The sequence below is a fragment of the Sorex araneus genome, chromosome 10 (assembly GCF_027595985.1).
Source record: "Sorex araneus isolate mSorAra2 chromosome 10, mSorAra2.pri, whole genome shotgun sequence".
In the NCBI taxonomy this organism is placed as follows: domain Eukaryota; kingdom Metazoa; phylum Chordata; class Mammalia; order Eulipotyphla; family Soricidae; genus Sorex; species Sorex araneus.
Window position 1 is genome coordinate 49,642,463 of NC_073311.1, and position 19,421 is coordinate 49,661,883.

The following is a 19,421-nucleotide window of genomic DNA, read 5'->3' on the forward strand; positions in this document are numbered from 1 at the left end:
TCCCATTGTGGAAAGAAAACACAAGAAACTCTCATAGAAACAGGCTGAACCCAATAGAGGTAAGCCACTTTGCACCTTATGAGATCAGGGTGACCCCTAAGCCAGGGATCCCTCAGCTGAAACCCACCTCTCCCCTTCTTCAGGAAACGGATCAAGTCTCTGACCTGATTTCCTGGCCCAGTTCCAGCCACGCCTCCACACCACCCCCCGACCCCAACCCTCCTCTCAATTTCCCCTTCTGGGAGGTGAAGCATTTCTGAGAGCAGCTGGAAGGGGAAAGCTATGCTGTCCTAGTTCGAGGGATTCAGTTTTCTGTTCTGAGAAATGAATCTCATCAGGCAAGCAGGAGAGCAAGTCTGAGTAGGGTGTTGGCCCGTCAGGCTACCGGCTGGATGGACATTTCACCCTCCACTGACAGAAGTCTAGGCACTGGGCCAGCAGGGCGAGGGCAGGACACAGTTGCAAAATGCTGTGGTGTCACTGCAGGCTACTTGGAGGGTGTTGGCAGGGGAACAGCTGAGGGTCCTGCAGCCCTGAGACCTGCTGTCTGGGCCCCTCTTGTCCATCAGAGCAGCTAGTAATTGTGAAAGTGGAACCGGCAAACCAGGAAGAGGAAAATCCTTGTCAGGGTTTACCCAGAAGGATAAGCCCTCCCCAAGACCTCCTAGCTTGTGTTTGACCCTGGCTAGTTTGTTAGGGGTGGCAGATCTCTGCCTGGGGGAGGCTCGGAGAAACAAAAGAACAAAACCAAGACAACTCTTTCTGCAAATGCACGGGGTTTATTCAAGCCAATATAGCCATATTGGGACCTTCAACTGTGCCGGAATCATGGCATAGCCGAAGGCCCCGAACTCAAAAATTGAGCTGTTTTTATACCCTTTTGGGGAAAAAGGAAAATCACACATATTGCAGCATCAAAGGGAAATCACACCTATAGATCAAAGGGGATCACAGATAGGTCGCTTCATTTGCTTATCTCAACATTTGTTGGCTGTTAACTGTTTCCCTGCAAATGTTTGCTTACAGTTCCTAGGGCAGTTTGTTGGCCCATTTGGTGACAGTTTCCTGCCCAGCAGTAGGCAGGTCTCAAAAACATCTTTCAAAGCAGCCAAGCATTTACAAAGGCAAATTTAACCCTCAACCTGCCCTCCTCTTCAAGTTGACTTACATGAATGACTTAGTATAATTATTTAAATTACAGTTTATATAATTTCTCTGGGCCCCATACTGAGCTGATTACACCGAGATGCCCCAGATGGAGAAGGCACAGTTTCCTGCCTTTCCAGATGGAATCCCAGCGACCATGAGCTTCTACAAGCAAGACTCCGGTATGTGGGTATCACTGTATTACTGTCACTGTCACTATCATCCCATCGCTCATCAATTCATCAATTTGCTGGAGTGACCACCAGTAAGGTCTCCATCAAGAGACTTGTTGTTACTGTGTTTGGCATATCAAATATGCCAGGGGTAGCTTGCCAGGCTCAGCCGTCTGGGCGGGATACTATAAATAGGTTGCCAGGCTGTCTGAGAGGGACAGAAGAATCAGTCCCAGGTCTGCAGCGTGCAAGGCAAACGCCCTACCCACTGTACTATCGCTCCAGCCCCCAGTACGTGGGTATCAGGACTAATTCTAGTCATGGCGGCTCTGGAACCAGCAGTTTCATCCTGACTCCCAGTCCGCCCTGATGCCGAAATTCCCACTCTCAACCGGCCCCCGGCACCATCTTGCCGCACACAGCAGTGGGTACCTTCTCGCTGCACACAGCTGCAGGCACCAGCGCCACAGATTTCTCCATAATGAGCTGATATCACCAAGAAGCCCCAGACGAAGCAGGTGCAGTCTCCCTGCCTTCTTTCTCCAGATAGAAGCCCGGCGACTATGAGCTTCTACAGCTTCTAAAGTATGTGGGTGTGAGGACCAGTTCTCCAAACTGCATTGGAATAGCTCCCTGCAAAGATATCTCTGTAACTGAACCATTTATCATTTAGAATCTAAGAAGTGCTCGACAGTTTGTGTGGCCGTGCAACCTTTTGTGATAGCCAAAGTGAGCAATGGAAAATAAATGATCTCGAGTTTGCCCATGGAAGGCAGGCTTGAATGATGATGGGAAAATTTGAGCAAAATATAATTAACAAGAGGAGAGAGAGAAAGTATCTAAGCAATTGTCTGCCATAGAAGCTGGGTAAGAGGATGGAAGTGGACAGGATAATGGTGGGGGACATTTGTGGTAAAAAGTTTGCACTGGTGGAGGGATGGGTGATCGATCATTGAGTAGCTGAATCTCAAACATGGTAGCTTTGTAATTGTATCTCACTCTGGCTCAAAAAATTTAAAAAAAAACTGCCAAGAGGAGCTTGTCACCTTCTAAATGAGAGGTGGATGCTTCTTTTTTTCTGATAGGACTTTAGGATTAGGAGTGTGAAAACAAATAAACGGGTCAGAAGAGGCTCTGAGTCTGCAACAACTACTTCTCTTGTGCTGTATATATTATCCCAGAGCCCCCAAATGCTGCAAGAGTGGGGATGGCAGTTTGTGCTGGTCCACGGTTCCCAGGTTCTTCAATATTTCAAAAATGGAAATATATAGCAATACAATTCTCACTCAGAATTAGAAAGTCGGAAAGTTTGTTGGAAAATAGGAGAGGAAAAGTAACTCCCCATGGAGGTAGGATCTTAGTACAGGACTAAGTTAACTGTGGCTCTTTTGTGGGGGGATTGTCTGTGTTACAGAGAATGCAGGGAAGTTAAAGGTAAGGGTTCATTGTGAAGGCCCTTCTAATGGAAACTGGGCTCTCTGCATTCCTTTATCAAAGTCCTTATCAATGGACAAGAATGCTAGAGAGAATGCAAAGATCCAGAAGTTCCTTACCTGGCCTTTGCTTTGGGTGTTGTCCATCATCTTAGCCTCCAGGTGAGCCTAAGCTCTGGGGCATTATTTTATGTTTTACAATTCTTTACTCCTGTTTATCAGAAAAAGACCAGAAATTTGCAGGAAGTCAAAAATGGGACTGCTCACAGCAACTGACAATGGTGGGGGTGACTGTCTCTGGGTAGTCTTCATTCTTTAAGGTTGTGTCACAGTCTCTCCTGAAGTCCATAATGTCTCTGTCACCTTCAGCTCCAGCTACCTAGTGACATGGAAAATTGGAGAAGGCCCGTACTGGGCATTTTCCAGAGGCTGATCTCAGGAGTGTCTGCTTTGTCTCTGGGCTGGAACTCTTCAACTCCTAGAATTCCCTTGGCTCCTCGCTTTTCAGCTGTATACAAAACTGGGGGACAGATAATAGGGCCGTTGTGTGTTCCCCACCTGCTCGCAAAGGATCACTGCCCACTGCAGAATGCCCAAGATCTTGAAAAGGATTTTTTAACACATTTTGTAATGTGTGTGTGTGTGTGTGTGTGTGTGTGTGTGTGTGTGTGTGTGTGGTGTGTGTGTTTAGTTGATTCAGGCAGGAAAGTAAATATTGTCTCTCTATTCCACTCTGACGGGGGACAGTAAACTGTGAAGTTGGTCTTTTTAAGGTAAAAGCACTTTTGTATTTTAAAACTGTCACAGTCACTGTCATCCCGTTGCTCATCGATTTGTTCAAGCGGGCACCAGTAACGTCTACCCCTGTGAGACTTATTGTTACTGTTTTTGGCATATCCAATATGCCACGGGTAGCTTGCCAGGCTCTGCCACGCGGGCTCGATACTCTTGGTAGCTTGCCGGGCTCTCCGAGAGGGGCAGAGGAATCGAATTTGGGTCGGCCGCGTGAAAGGCGAATGCCCAACCGCTGTGCTTTCACTTTTAAAACTATATATTTTCATACTACGGCCTGTTTCCCGTGGCAGCTCAGTCCCACTGCTGTCTTCCAGAGGCCTAGGGACAGCCGGGCAGGGGCCGGAAGTGACAAGGAACTCGGGGCCCTATGGGATGGGGGCGGAGCGGCCCTTTCCCCGCCCACGAGAGCCCGAGTTGCCGCCCACGAAGGGCGGAGCCCTCTGGCTGCTGATCCAGCTGCTTGTCAGCCCTGATCCCAAGAACCAGGACTAAGAACCGAAGCTCGGAACCCAGCGGCTTTCTGCAGAAATGTGTCTGGACGACGTATTACGTTTCTGGCGCCGGACCACCCCAGGTGGGGATGGGTGCTGTGCCTTCTTGGCCTGTTCCTCCCCTGGCAGCCATCTTCCGGGTAGGGCCAGTGACCAGGAACATGGGGCCCGTGGCTTTGGGCAGAAATCCCTCCAGGTTTAATTATTAAAGCTTCAGAATTTCAAAATCGCTCAAACACTGGATTCTGTTTGTAAAGACCCTGTTCTTACCTGATTTAGGTAGTGGAAGTAGAGAGTTGGTATTTTGAAATTACGAATGATAGGCTAAACCTAGCCACTGCCAAATAATTTAGCATTTAATTTTTTTTTTTCACTTTTTTGGTCGTATACCGGGCACCAAATTGAGAACCTCACACATATGAGGCGCACAGTCTACTACTGAGCTATATTCCCCTTGCATGGCTAGGTTTAGAGCAAATTTGACTTGAAAGATGAAGAACGTAATGATGTGTGTTTATTTTTCAGTTTAAAAAGAAGAGTATCTTTTAGGGAAATTCTAGCTGTTGAAAAACGCATTTCTTTCTTTTTTTTCCTTTCTCCCCTCTCCCTGAAGTTTATTTTTTGTTTGGGACGATATGCCATTCTACTCCCATAAAATAGGGTTTATATTTAATAACAACTTAATAAAAATGCTAATATTTATCAACTAAAATAAGGTTTCACTAACCAAAGTTATTTGACCAATCAGGATATCGTACTTGTTAAGCTAAACTGACCAGTAAGAATGTTTCATATGAAAACTACAAATTTTGAACTGTTTTTGGATTATAAAACTAGCATTTATATTAGAAAAACACCTGGTTCTTTTTTTGGTTCTTTTGAGAGGTAGTGACTGATGCCATATTCCCAACTAGAAATCCAGTGGTTATGGTGTCAGAGTGCAATATAGGTGGTTGAAGGAGATTGGGAGAGGACAGTCCAGGTGGGAGAAGAGAAATAAGACAGAAATGGAGCATGATGCTGAGGAGGACATTAGATTTGGGGAAATAAAGGAGAAAAGGGAAGGAGGTTTTGGAAGACTAGTAAGAGGGGCAAAAAGATTTTGGGGGGATTGAAGTGATATTTACTTCTTTCCCTTGTCACAGTCAAAAATTATGGAATACATTGAATTTTGGGGACTTTTATTTTTTGATGCAGGACCAGAAAGAATGGGAGACTAGATTTTTGTCTGAAGGCATCTCCTGAAATGTCACTGAGAGTGTGTCACTGAGAATGGTTTTAGACCATCTATCCTACATTTCTTCTGCTCCGACTAGAACTTTGGTTAAAACTTCTGTGGTACTGGGAGATCCATGTGAAATGCAGTAGTTGAAGGAAAGTGAACAGGAATTTTATCTTAAGTATGATTTTAATTTCAGTACAGGGACTTGTAGTCACGAGGGGAAGAGAGCATGAGGGGTTTCCATGGGTGTTATTCCAGCAGCACACTGCTATTTGCTGATTCTCAAAATGAGCTATTAAAGGCACATATGACCAGTATCAGTGCTTGACTGCTTTTTGAAACGTGGGGGTAACCCAGAGCGTAGGGGTCTGTGTGGAAGAGAGAAAGGTAATTGTTGATCTTGATCAGGCCAAAGTCCAACAAGGAACTAGTAGTGTGACCATGAGTTTATTCTTCCATTTGCTTGGTGCTGAGTGGCATTTTTCTTTTTCTTCACCCGAATTTAGACTGTTGCCAGACTTTAGTGCTAAAGAATAAAGGTGTTATATTTCTAGATAGGTTTTTGAGTAAAGTTAAACTTTTATTTCTCCTATATAATATCAAACATAGGATTATTTTAGATATCAAAATATGATACCATGCTATTAGCGCATGGTAAGTTTGTATTTACTGCACCAATCTGCAAGGCTACCTTTACAAAGTGGCCATACCATCTTATATTTCCAACATCAGTGCATGAGAATTTCAATTCTCCACTTGGTTCTGTTATTTTGTTTTACTTACACTCTCAATAGGCAGAGAGAGGTAAATCATAGCATTTCTTTAATTCATGCTATCTTGAGCACATTCTTATGTGCTAATTTGTCATCTATGCATTTTCTTCAATTTTATTTTAGATATGCAAAGGGTGATTGAAACCCCCCCTTTAACTTGTGTATTTTTCTTATTTTGAGTTTTCAAGATTCTTAATACAGTCTAGATACAATTTTCACCAGATCTTTATCAAAAGTGTGCTTCTTTTCCAGACAGCAACTCTAAACCATGTGAGGTGATACCTGCTTGTGGCTTTTGACTGGAATCTTCCTGTTTTGAGTGACAGGAAGCATTTTGATGCACCTGATGGCCATCTGCATGTCTTTGAGACTCTGGGGAGCTAATCCCTGACCTGACACAGAGGAGGCATATGCCTCACTGCTGATCCTCACACAGGACCTTCCTACCTTTTGCTATTTATTTACATCTCCTTGAACTCCTTTGCCTATAGCTGTAGAATTTCCTATAGATGGAGATTCTATTTCTTTGTTTCAGACCCTCTTTGATCCATGATAATAGCTTATCAATCATGATCTTTTATGAAAGGGATTAGAAATAGGGAAATTGTGCTGCATCAGATCTTGGAAGTAGATTTTTGTGATTAACTTGTTTTTCTCATAAAGCTTGCAGGAGAATAAGATTATGGTATTTTACTTTAAAGGTGCAGATATCCAAGAAAAAGGAAGAAAAACTCGACTTTCTGAAATTCTTCACAGTCATGCTCTTTGCCTCGTTATTATTTTGATCCTGGTAATAATTGTGGTTTCACTTCCTTTTATTTTGACAGGTAAGTTACTTGTTTTGCAAACTATAATGTCCTCCATATGGTGATAAATATTCCTTTGAATCTTGTTTTATGCTAGGCACTGTGCAAAGTGCCTAGGGCATATTGGTGAATGACACATAAAAATCCCTTGTTCCAATTTATATCCCAGAAGGAAGATGTAGCTGCCATAATAAATTAAGGTAGGGGGTAGGGAAACAAGCTGCAATGCACATAGGAGTGACACATACTCTTCAGTGAGAATCTCTCCCTTTCTGCAAACCTTTGAAGGAGATGAAGGGAGCATGCTGATGCTTGGAGAAAACTCTTCAGGCACAGAAAACAATAGAACAAATTCCCAAATAAGGAATATCCCTAGTGCTCTATAAAAAATTACAAAGCGCACAAACTCGGGAGAGGGTGCGATGTGGTGTGTGTCATGTTGTTCTGTTTGTGGGCTCTCGGGGCAGTTCTCTCTCACATGCGCTGCTCATGTTCAGTGCTCTTGAGCCACTGTGTATGGACCAGATCGGGATGGCTCCTCCTTTGTGGTCCGCTTCTGTGTGCATCACTGTGCTCTCTTCTGTCTGTCTCTTTATCTCTGTCTCCGTCTCTGTAGTCTCCTCAGGTCTCTTCCGACCTCTCTCTGTCTCTGCTTCTGTGTCTTCTCTCTTGTCTCTGTCTTCTCTCTGCCTCTTCTTGCTGTGTCTTCTTCTGTCTGTGTCCTGCTGCCTCTTCTGTCTCTGCTGTCTCCTCGGTTCTGTGTCTTCTTTTTTGTCTTCTGTTACAGTCTTACTTTATATAGCAATCACATAGGGTGGTAACACAAAGGTGGGTTAAACATTCACAAATCAACAAAGAAGGGTAAGACCATTTCTCGGGGAGATTAACAAAATTTCATCTAAGGCGATTACTAGTAGATCTGCTCAAGGGTGGGATCCAAAGAAGGGTGTGTTAGGGTGTGTCCCTTTCTTCCTTCCTCAGCTAGTAATCCGCTTAAATAGCTGTAGTAAATCTGTATGAGCACAGTAAGAGATATATCAGACTTAAAGTTTGGTTCTTCCTGAGGACATTCACTATATATCTCAGACCACAGTCCTCAAGCCAAGTTAGTCTTCCTAACCCCAGCAGGGTCCTAGTCTCTTTGTTACTTTTGCATCATATTGTGGCACTTTGGCCTGGCCCATTTTGATGCCAGGGTATCTCACAACTTGTCGTGGGTCCATTCCATCCCTCGTTGGGACCCTGCTTTTGGGGTGCTAAGAACAAAGGGCAACTGAGTTGAGAAAGCAGATGCCCAGGAGTAAATATTATTGGAGTCAATCAACTCCCTAGTTACAAATCATAATATTAACTGTCTTCCTGTATCCATACAGAAAGGACATTTCCTTCAGGTAAACTAAGTTCCCTGTGGCTAAAAGGACAAACCCCATGTTATCCTACAGTGCTCTAAATAAGAGCAAGAAGATTTTGGGGCTAGAAGAAGGTGAGACCTAGGAAGAATCATGGGATGGATTCAGGAGGCAATATTCTTGAGAGTCACTTAAAGACTTTGGGTTAAACTTTCAACAGAGCAGGAAAGGGCAGGAAAATGAGCGTTACAATGAAGAGTGTCATAGCTCCAAGTTTTGCATTGAAGAATGATCATATTTGCTATTAAGAAGTGATTGTTAGAAGAGAAGGGTAGAATCTTTGGATCTGCTTCTGTTAGAGTCTGGAGTTGATCACCCCTCTAGGACAGAGGACAGCCTATAATGCAAATCACACAGTGAGACTTATTGCTCCAGCAACCCGGGTTCGAATCCCAGCATCCCATATGGTCCCCTGAGCACCGCCAGGAGTAATTCCTGAGTGCAGAGCCAAGAGTAACCCTACTCATCGCTGGGTGTGACCAAAAAGCAAAAAAAAAAATTTGAAAATAATAAAAAAAATAGTCTTGTGATACTGTAGGATAACAGTCTTGTGATACTGTAGTCTTCTGATACTGTAGGAAACAGACTATGTTTGTTTGCCCTTCCTCCCCGGCCACTGGGAGGTTAGGTTTGTTGATTTCTCCCCTAACCTTTGCCTCCTGATCAGACTCTGTTGACTTGTAAATATTGTCTTTCTCTTCTCCTTAATGTCCTTTGCATGGTTAGTTACTTCTGAGCAACTACTTTATGTATGGACACAGGAAGACAGTTAAAAGATAAGTTTGTAACTTAGGAGTTCACTGAATGCAGATTATATAACCTCCTGGACATCCGCTCTCTGGACTTAAGCCTCAGTTGCCCTTACTTCCTAGATCCCCAAGAGCAGGGTCCCGATGAGGGACTAGATGGACCCACGGCAAGCTGTGAGAAACGCTGGCATCAAAATGGGCCAGGCCAAAGTGTCATAATTCTTAACTATAAGTTAAGAGCAACACATGGACAAATTCTGTCATGATCCAAAAAGTAATAACTAGATTAGGACCCTGCTAGTGTTAGGCATGATTAATTCATCCTGAGCACTGTAGTATGAGTGTCTGGTGAGATGTCCCCAGGAGCGTTGCTCTACAAGCCTAAAGATGTCTGTTACTGTGTCATACAGAATGGCAAATACTAGGAGTAGAAGGAAGATGTTAATTAAGTTATTGGTCTAAGAAGAGGAGAAACACCTTAAGTGCTGTTTTGCCATCCTGGACTGCATGTTGTCAGGAAGGCTTGAAAAACACGTTGATTGTGCTTAGGTCGGGAGGCGGGGGTGGGGAGGGCTGGTTTGGGAGGCATGTTTAGGCAAGAGGAAGTTAAAGTGGTGGTGTCAGGGAGAGTGTGAGACAGATTTATTGAGGAGAGAGAGTTAGAGAGAGAGAGAGACAACAGCGCTGGGAGAGAATTAAGAGACAGCATTGTGGGGAGAGTAGAGAGGGACAGAGTTAGCGGGTGAGAGTTGGAGAGAGTTGCTGTCCAGAGTTGGAGGCGAGTTGGGGAGAGAGTTGTGGAGAGAATTTGGGAGAGACGAGAGATGGAATAAACAGCAACTGTTCACCAACCAGCTCGGGCCTTTTTTCTCCTTCATCGGCCAAAGGCAATGGCCGTCCTGGGCAGGGAAGCGGTTCGAGAGCACCGAATGTGGGCATCGAGAGTCCGGAGAGCCCACGTGCATCCATTAATGTGTGATCACGTGTAGCAACACCAGAGCCAAAAGGTGTTTACACAGCCCGAGAAAGGAGTTCACACATGATACTGTTCTTTTTAAATTTACCTATTAGAATCTGAATTCTCTTGATAACTATCACTGTTTATTTTAGCTAACACAGCACAAAACGTCCTTAATTTTATATTTCTACTTGAATTTTATCACAGTGTAATATGTAAAATCCCCAATCCCATGTCAGTGGTTTTCCAGTGTGTATTACTCAGCACAATTTTAAAGTATCTAGTGGTTCTCCCTAATAATTTAAGGGGGTATGTTTTGTTGAGGAGAAATGGCACAACTGGTTGTTGGTAGGGCTTACTCCTAGTCCTTTGCACAGTGGTACTTCTTGGTTGGGCTTGTGGACCTTATGAGGTTCCAGTGATCGAATCCTGGGTCAGCACCTTCCCACTATACTATTGCTCCAAGGCCCTTGATTCTTTTTTTTTTTTTTTTAAGGAAACACATGTGCTCTCTGCTCTCTAATCTAAACTCCCTAGGGATAAGGATTAATATAAATGTAATAGATTCTTTTTCTTTAAATGTGAGGAAATTATAGTCATCATTGGTATTCAGTATTTTGATACTATTTTTTCTTTCACTGGCCTTAAAGAACAATGTTGTCTTAGCATCTAAAGGAGAGCAAAAAATACAAAAAAAATGTGAAATGAGAATACTGATTCTTCCTATACCTTACTCTAAAATATTGGTTATTTCAGAACATTTAAGAAGAGCCAAAAAAGTTTTATTTATTTATTTATTTATTTTTAAAATTTATTTATTTTTAATTAGAGAATCACCGTGAGGGTACAGTTACAGATTTATACACTATTTGTGCTTATACTTCCCTCATACAAAGTTCGGGAACCCATCCCTTCACCAGTGCCCATTCTCCACCACCCAAAACCCAGCATCCCTCCCACCCTCCCCAATCCCATCTCCCCCCCACCCCACCCTGCCACTGTGGCAAGGCATTCCCTTCTGTTCTCTCCCTCTAATTAGCTGTTGTGGTTTGCAATAAAGGTGTTGAGTGGAAAAAAGTTTTATTTATTTTTAAAAGAAGTACATACAAAACAAAAATGTAGAAAGTGCTACATTGAATTTTTGTTACTATAATAATATTTTTGTTGCTATATTTTGTCCACAGAAAGGTTTTATAGTTCCTGAGTATGTACCATAGTAAAATTGAGGATATAAAAGACATTAAGAGGAAAGGGAGCTTATATTAAGGGAAATACAGGAAAAGAGAGTCTATAGGGTATATTAGGAATATCTTGTACTTATTCTTTGCAGAAATGAGCATCATCTATAAGAAATACCATGGACCCAATGATTTATAAATTTATTTTCCTAAAGCCATTAATGCCCATGTACCTCCATGTAAAATGAGATGCACAGGTACCCCTACCAGGGTACTGTTGATTATTGTACTTAGGATAAGACTTTCTGATGAGTTAGGGCATTAACAATTACCAGTCTATAGCTTTAGCATGACCTTAGGATGGTAAGTGGGAAAATAGATGAAAAGAGCAAGAAAATATATTTACTATATTTTGTTGTGATTATCCAAGTTTTAGTAAGAAAAGAAAAAACAGTCTCAGAAGTCCATGTGCATCCTGCCTGCCCACCACCGTGGATTGGATTTGGAAACAAGTGCTTTTATTTCTCTGAAGACATGGGGAACTGGACATACAGCCAGACTTTCTGTAACTCATTGGGAGCTGATCTTGTTCAGATTGACTCCGTAGAGGAACTGGTAAGCATTGTTCTCAGGCACCAGGGAGAGAATGCAAGTGTGAGAGCACTTGAGCATCACATTCAGGGCCCTGAGTTCAGCCCCCAGCACCACATGTCCAGCACCTCAGGGCCCACGTGTCACCCTGCTTGCCCTGGAGCTCCCTGTGCACACTGGGCTGAGCTTTGCAGGGAGTGGCCCCGTCCAGTTTCTCCCAATGCCCCGGGGGCTGGTCCATATTTTTAAAAAGAAGAACTGTTTGGGGAGTATATTTTCTGTTGAATAAGGAGCTCCCCCGGGTGCCACAGCGGGATAATGAAAGAGAAGGATGTCGTCAAGTCAGTCTGGAAGCCTGGGGCACAGACAAGCTTCTGACATGTGTTAAATTTTCTGCCTAGAATCTGTGAGACATGTCAAATACGATCTTTCATGTAATCCTCATAGTCGGCCCAGAAGCTTAGATGAAGTGTTCCTGTGTGCAGAGAATTATTGTATTCACATAATTTTTTCATTCAAATGGTGGGAGTGACAGTGTTCACAGTATACTAAAACAGTAGGCACAAAGTGAGACTTTGCCAGTCACATGGGGAGATATGATTCATTTAAATAAAGAGGTTTAAAATCAATTTTATTATTTAAAAGAGGATTCCAGATGATGACTGGCCACCAGGAAAAACAGGCCTTGTACTGCCAGAGTTAGGGTTGCTCTAAACGTCTTTCCTGCTTCTCTGTGCCTCTCAGCTCAGAAGGCAGGTTGCGGGGTGGGGAGAGATGCACCATCCAGCCACACACCATGGGTTGAGGCTCAGTTAAGTCACAGACATCTTGTGTCAGCACAACTTGACAGCCCTGGAAATAAATTATGTTTCTCTAGAAGTTACAAAAACATTGTTTAAGAAAAACCTCAGTTTTTGATTCAAATTGACACTTGCAACAAAGTTTACTGTACAAAAGTTTGGAAAGATAACTGGAAATGTATTATACTGCCTTAATTTTATTCTGTATTTGCTGTAATAGTAAAAAAAATGCTTTTCTGGCAATAAATAAATAAATAAATAAATAGGTTTAGGAGCAAAGACAGAGAATAATGACTCAAGCAGAGAAACGGTTTAAATAATAACTTTTTCATCTATACTGTGCTGCCACCCCTAATAGAAGACTGTAAGAAAAATAGACTCGGGAGTGACAAGTGAGAAAGATGCATGTTTTCACTCTTTATGTTTATGATAGACATTTCTGAAAAGATACAAAGGCCCTGATGACCACTGGATAGGCCTTGAAAGGGAATCGCCAAGTCACTCATGGAAATGGATAAATGGTACTGCACTCAACAGTGTGTATGTATTGTGACTTATTTTACTTTTGCTATGATGATTTAGGGTGTTTATAAGACAATAACTTTAATGTAGAAAACCTATAGTACTGTACAAGAAATAGAAATTGTTTTTATGCCTTTCCACTTACTAGCCAGTTCCTTGAAAACTTGATTCATTGTGATCTCAGTTGAAATATTTAATATGATGATGACATGTATATGTTCTTGTACTTTCATACCATGATTCAGATGTTTTTCTGATGGAATATTGATTTAGAAGGCAGAAAGAACTGCTGGTATGCAGTGGGAAAGGGGAGGGGAGTGTAGTAAAATCCTAGAAAGTTACTGATGAAGTGATCACCATAAAACCTTTAAAAATTCATTTTCCAGCTGCTGCATCCATTCACAAAAGTAAGGAATATTGGTTCAAAGAGAACCTGTGGAAATCTCTCAGAGATTTACCTGCAGAAACTGTAGCTCTCCGTGTTGTGGACAGTTCAATGAGGTCATTGGAAATACATCAAATATAAGGGCTTGATCATTTTCATCAAAATAAAGCTCTTTAGCACAAAGTTAGTAAGTATTTTTATTTCATGCACTAAGTAAGCAGTTAGTAAGAGGACTGAGAATGATTTTCACTGATACAACTTGTGACAAAATAAAGTGACTAGATCAACAATATAACTAGGTTTGAATTGGATGAATGATACAGTTGCTGGCATTCAAGCATGTGTCTTGAAGTTCTAAAAAGAACTAAATATAAAAATGGTGTTCATTACTAAGAAATCACATAAGTGACCTATTTTTTTATTTCTATTGAAAAAAGTGGAGTAGAGGTATTACAGATCACATTGGAGGAATGAATGCAAGATGTTCAGCATATGAATAATTGTTTTGTTTTGTTTTGTTTTAGGTTTCAGGTCAGAGGAACTGGGGAGCGTGCCTACTTGAATGAGAAAGGTGTGAGCTGTGGCAGGATTTACTCAGAGAGAAAATGGATTTGCAGCAAACCCAATGTCTCCACTCGTCAAATTGCTTCAAACTCATGAGCAGAAAAGCCACTTTGTGCTTGTTATCTACAGTTGCTGAATGCTCTTCTCAAAGTGTTGACCTAAACATGTGTAATACCAGTTGACAGCAAAGATGAAAATTAAGTCAGAGAGAATCGCAGGGAACCTTCCCCCTCCAAAATGAAACAATTTGAGATAACATCATTCTAAATTAAATAGACCTTTAGGTAGGAGTTAATACTTGTAACTTGAACCCAGAGAAAAAGTCAGTATCACTGTGGGGATCTAGCCCAGGACAGACCACAGGAATCTATTTAGCTTTCTTAAGACTCTTTTTACAGGAGCCTGCATTCTAGAATAACTTGATTTTCTGCCCCTGAGCAAGGAATTCAGATACAGGCACCCCGGTTTGCAAGAAGGGTGGTGGTCAGACCAGATAACCAGACCCATATCACAAGACCCAGGACTGCCCCCAGAACCGGGACATTCTTGAATATTGGCGCAAATACTGATCTCTAAAACCATAGGCTAAGGAGTGATGTCCTTTTAAATGGATTGGTTAAGAAAGTTTGCAATATTACAAATCTATTGGCTATGAAATGCGTGGGCTCTGCTGTAACGGCCGGGGAAGGCCTATATAACATCTCCTTTGGAGAAGCTCGGGGTCTTTTGCCCAACCTGCTGGACCTGCGTGTCCGTGTAGGCAGCTGGACCCTGGCTAGCCAGTCTTACAATAAACCCTGCTTGCTGTTTGCAGTCTCTGGAGTCTCTTTGTCGTTATAGGGAGATCTCGATCCGCGCCCTAACATTTGGAGGACCCAGCGAGATCTCCCAATGGCAAACGGGCCCAGAGAGCAGGTCAGAAAAAGGCCATAAATTTTGGGGAATATTCCATTTGGTTTCAGGGGAAGGTGCCCCCACTTGGACCGCGGCAGGGAAGTGGCCAACCCTGATTGGGAGGACAGATGGTATTTGGGTCCTCATTTGGTTTTGGTAACCTGACGCCAGGTGCTGATTTGGAAAGGCTGACTCCACTGAACATTCGGACCACGTGGACGCCCATCGGGCAGTTTGGGAGTCTCAGTGTGAACATGGTGAGTGGGGTGCGCACCTGAGTGAAATAGGACCGGTCCGAGCGAGTGCAGGAGTGTGATTTGTGCGTGTGCCCTTAGTGTGTATATATTTGTCTCATTATCTTTCTCTTAGTTCTGCTTATTATTATCAGAGCAGAGAAGGCAGGAAATGCAAGATCATGTGGTTGAGTGTTTAATAATATCAGGAATGAAAATGTATGTCGTTAAGGTGGTCTATCCTCATGGTTGATAAGAAAATACTAGCTCCCTGCCTCAGAAGTAGTCTTGACCTTAAAATTGTAACATCTGACAACTTAGGTTTCAACAACTTTGTCATGGATTGTTTTGCCGGCTTCTATCAACAAAAGCGCTTTCTTGACCTGTTTTTAACAAGCAGGAAACTGGATGGTGAGGCAGAGAAACGGGGAGCAATGTTCCCAATCGGCCGACAGGGCTTAACTTTGCCCTGGGGACTTGTTCCTTCCTTTCTCAGTCTATCAGTTTTTTCCCTGCCATTTTTGAAGTGTCAGATGGGTGGATCAACTGCAGATGTGTGCACATGTAGTGGTGTTTTTAGTCAGTCCATTGTCTGTCTGTCTGTCTCTCTATGTGGAACACTTGAGTGCTGGAGCCAGAGTGAAAATCAGTAGTCAAAATTAGGCCTGGGGAAAGCAGGATCATCTCAAGAGATCAGAGTGATATGCAGTTCAGCAATTTAAAGGATCTATGTGATTTTGGAACCTGTTAGATCAGGTTTAAACAAAGATTTCTTATCAGAATGTGGAGCCTAGAAAGAAAGCAAAATTCTCAATCTAGATTTCTTACTGGAAGAACATTAATGGCTATTAACAGTTGTAATTCTTTTGAAATTCAGAATCTGTACTATCTAGGAAGAGCTGCAGAAGTAGTGCCTAAAACTAAAGTGAAGTAAGAGTTCAGAGGATATAAGGCTTTATCTTTCAAGCCTCGGCCAATTTTAAGGAGGAATTTAGCTTTTTTACAATCAACAGAGGTACAGAAGCCATCAAAATAAACAGTTTTCTTATGTTTCCATAAAAATTGACAGCCCAAGTATTTGGTTAAGAAAAAAAAAAACAACTAACGGGCTCTTTCTGTGTCTAAAAGCATGTTTCTATTGTGGAATTGTTAAAGTTAGAAAGCTCATGATTTGAAATAACTAAGGTATAAGAACTATTGAACTTAAGCCAAAGAAGGTTTTCCTATGCTTCATAGAAAATGATGGTTTAAGGGTTTTGTTATGCTAGTGTGTTAATGTATATATATTTGTTTGTATTTATACTGTATTATCAGAATGTGACTAGAAATTATTGTGGTATACTAAAACAAGTTTAAAGAGTAATGAGTTTAAAATGTGAGTTTCTAAAGTTACAAAATTGGTTGCAAAATTTTTATCCTATCAAAGTTTAAAGATATTAGGCTTTCACGTGAATCCAAGTGGCTGCCCCCGACCCCTCCCCCTTCTCAGCTGAGGCAAGTGAGAGCTGAGAATGGTGACATATCACAATATTATGCTGATTCCAGTCCTGAAATTAGGAAGTTAATATCTAAGTGCTAGAAGTTTTGAATGCTTTTTGAATTGGAAATATCCAAAATATGTATATATGTGTATTTGTGGCAAGAAAGAATTTAAGTTTTAAAGCATTCTGGCAAAAAAATTTTGTCTCAAAAATTATGAAAAGGAATATTTGATCTTCATACTAAGAAAAATATAGATGATTTAAAATTTTGTTCCCTTTCTCTAAACTTTTGTAATTTTCAAGGATTGTTTAAAAATACAAGCTTAAACTGCATATGTGACTATTTGAATTGTGTACTGGAAAGAGAGTAAAAACTGAGGTTAGAGTCATTTAAAAGAAAATAAAATACAAAATGCAGCCCACTGGAAGTGATGAAGTGGGCAAAGGTTGAAGGAATATGTAAGTTAATGAAATATATGAATCTTGTGAGTATTTTAAGAATTTGGGATCCTATGTTATAAGATCTTTAATTATGAACCTTTTGAATATCTATGGGATTGATGTAATGCTTTTAAAAGATTACTGCAGAGTATAGCTTAGTCATGGTAATTGGAATAATGATTAGCAACTTGTTTCCAAATTTCTTGGTAGATGTAACTATATTAAGTTCAATAAAAATAAGGTTAAAACCGGAGAGATATGACAACAAGGAAGGAATGGAAGTGTGTATTCTAAGTAAAAAGGATGATGGATGGAGATATCATTAGTGGACAGAAAAAAAAAGCGGGGGAAAGGAATCCTGTAAAAGTGAAACTGGCTTCGAGGCACAGGACAGAATGAATGTAAAGGAATGTGTAGAAGGCTTGAGTATGTGGAGAAATATGTGTGTAGGTTTGAGGTTGTGTTTTAAGAAAGAAGACTGTAATCAAACTATACTGTTATAAGAAACTACTTAAATTATCTGAAGAATAGTTCGAGTATAAGACTCCTGTTACAGTGCTCTTAGATAATTGAAAATCAAGGCTTTTAATTTGGGACTAAATAAGTTAGATCTGATGTTGTTAAACTGTATAGTCTATCTCTACAGAACATTCATTTGACTGGGACCCATAGTAAATGGGTAGATCTCATTGTGAGTAAGGGAAATGTTTGCTTTTCTCTCCTCAGTGCCATGAAACATTAAGGTATTATGTTTGCATAAACCCAGACAAGAGTTTTTCCTCTCTGCAATAGGGTCTATCCTGGAGCAGACAGGAAAACCAGCTATGGGACCCCAAAAACCCTCCTTCAGGGAAGGAGTCAGGGGATTGGTCTAAATGACTGGAGCAGGTATTTAACAGTTATTGTTTCAAGTGCTCTACTAACCTCAGGGAGACCCTAACGGCAGGCTGGCTCAAGGAAGGACTGGACATCTCTGTGCCATGGAAAATGAGGAAGCTGGAAATCTGCAATGACTGACTCAGCCTGAGCCTCACCCTCCATGTATGGGATGAGCTCCTGACTGCCGGATACTCCTATGGAGGAGGGTGAGAGGCCTGAGGCCACATTCCGTTCAACCTGAAGGCTCTACCTTTAAGTTCATCGTGGGACCTGATCTTCACATCTTATGGCCAAGCCTGGGGTATCCCTGACGTGAGTTAAGAACATTAAACGCCATTATTGGTGTGTTTCCTGCTCTGTCTTTGACCAGTTCCTAGGACTTCTCAGTAAGTAATGGGGTACCCCAAGTGGAGAGTTCTCAAATCTTGCTGTGCTTATGCAAAAGAGCAAGCCAGATTTATTAAGCTGTCTGGCAAATTTAAAATGGAGGAGGAGAGAAAACCATGCTTCTGTAATTTGCCTCTTTTGTGAGAATCAGATTCTAGTTATACAAAGGTGATTGAATAATTGGGTAATTTAGTAAGTAAGATGTCTCATCTATAAAGATACTCAATGTTGTGCATGTTGTCACCAGTCTGGCCAGAAAAGCAGGAGCCAGAGCTTTACCAAACTGGGGGAACTTCAGCTTAAAGTATCAATTGCCTCTCCCAACCTGTAAATTGATTCAAGAACTGAGAGTGGTGATCTAAATCAGTTCTAAGTATTCATTCTTAGTACATAACAGCTCTCAATTCTTGTTTCATCATGGGGTTAATAGCCCATTACAGAATAGCTCCCCTAAGCCAGAACACCCTGCAGAAGAGGAAGAATAGGTATTGGAGCAAGGTTTCCAAAGGGACGCTGAAAATTACAGACCCCTAGACTAAGAAAGTGAAATACTGAAGAGATGAACAGGGCAGTAAGAAGTAAGTAACTCAGAACCGTGCCTCCTATGCCATTGATAATTGGTTCTTGTGCCCTGAGTGCTTGAGCATTTGTCATTTGTTCTTCTGCCTCTAAGATTTGGTCATTTCAAAGTAGCATTTCCTAGACTAAGTGATGTGATTTTTCAAATTCATTGCCTGGGGCCCACTAAAAACTAAGGCGGCCTGAGATTCCACCCCTTGTGCAGGCAGGGTCAGCATCCCTGTGTCAGCAGGAAGCAGTTCCAGAAGATGGACCTTCGACCACTTTCCCTTAAAGGATTAAAGGTGGTGGAATCTCTGAGGTAATGTGAAAGATAGATTAAGGAAGCCCGTCCCGCCTTGAAAATCCCAACTGCCCTGTTCTGAGTGTGAACCCCATTAATGGAGGAATTCTGCTCCCTTTGGAATTCTTTTGGGTCAACTGCCACTATTCCAACTTAGCCTTGAAATGGAAGTGTAGGCCAAAATGTATGATCTCTCTCTTTTCCAGTTATTACTAGCCTTTACAGGTGTCAAGGTCCAGCTCCATGCGT

The 19,421-nt window shown here is 41.8% G+C and overlaps 1 protein-coding gene across 2 annotated transcripts; it reads left to right on the forward strand.

The window, feature by feature from the left end:
- Nucleotides 1-3,977: 3,977 nt before the first annotated feature.
- LOC129399183 (C-type lectin domain family 2 member D-like) lies at nt 3,978-16,872 on the forward strand. 2 transcript variants are annotated; one of them, XM_055118640.1, is made up of 4 exons: nt 3,978-4,121; nt 11,564-11,748; nt 12,958-13,064; nt 13,956-16,872. In XM_055118640.1, exons 1-4 carry the CDS (start codon nt 4,076-4,078, stop codon nt 14,089-14,091), a joined length of 474 nt encoding a protein of 157 aa, XP_054974615.1. In that variant the 5' UTR covers nt 3,978-4,075; the 3' UTR covers nt 14,092-16,872. The 2 variants fall into 2 exon arrangements, with proteins under 2 accessions (XP_054974615.1, XP_054974613.1); XM_055118638.1 differs by lacking the exon at nt 3,978-4,121 and having other exon boundaries at nt 11,294-11,748; nt 13,956-16,871.
- The last annotated feature ends 2,549 nt before the right edge of the window (nt 16,873-19,421 follow it).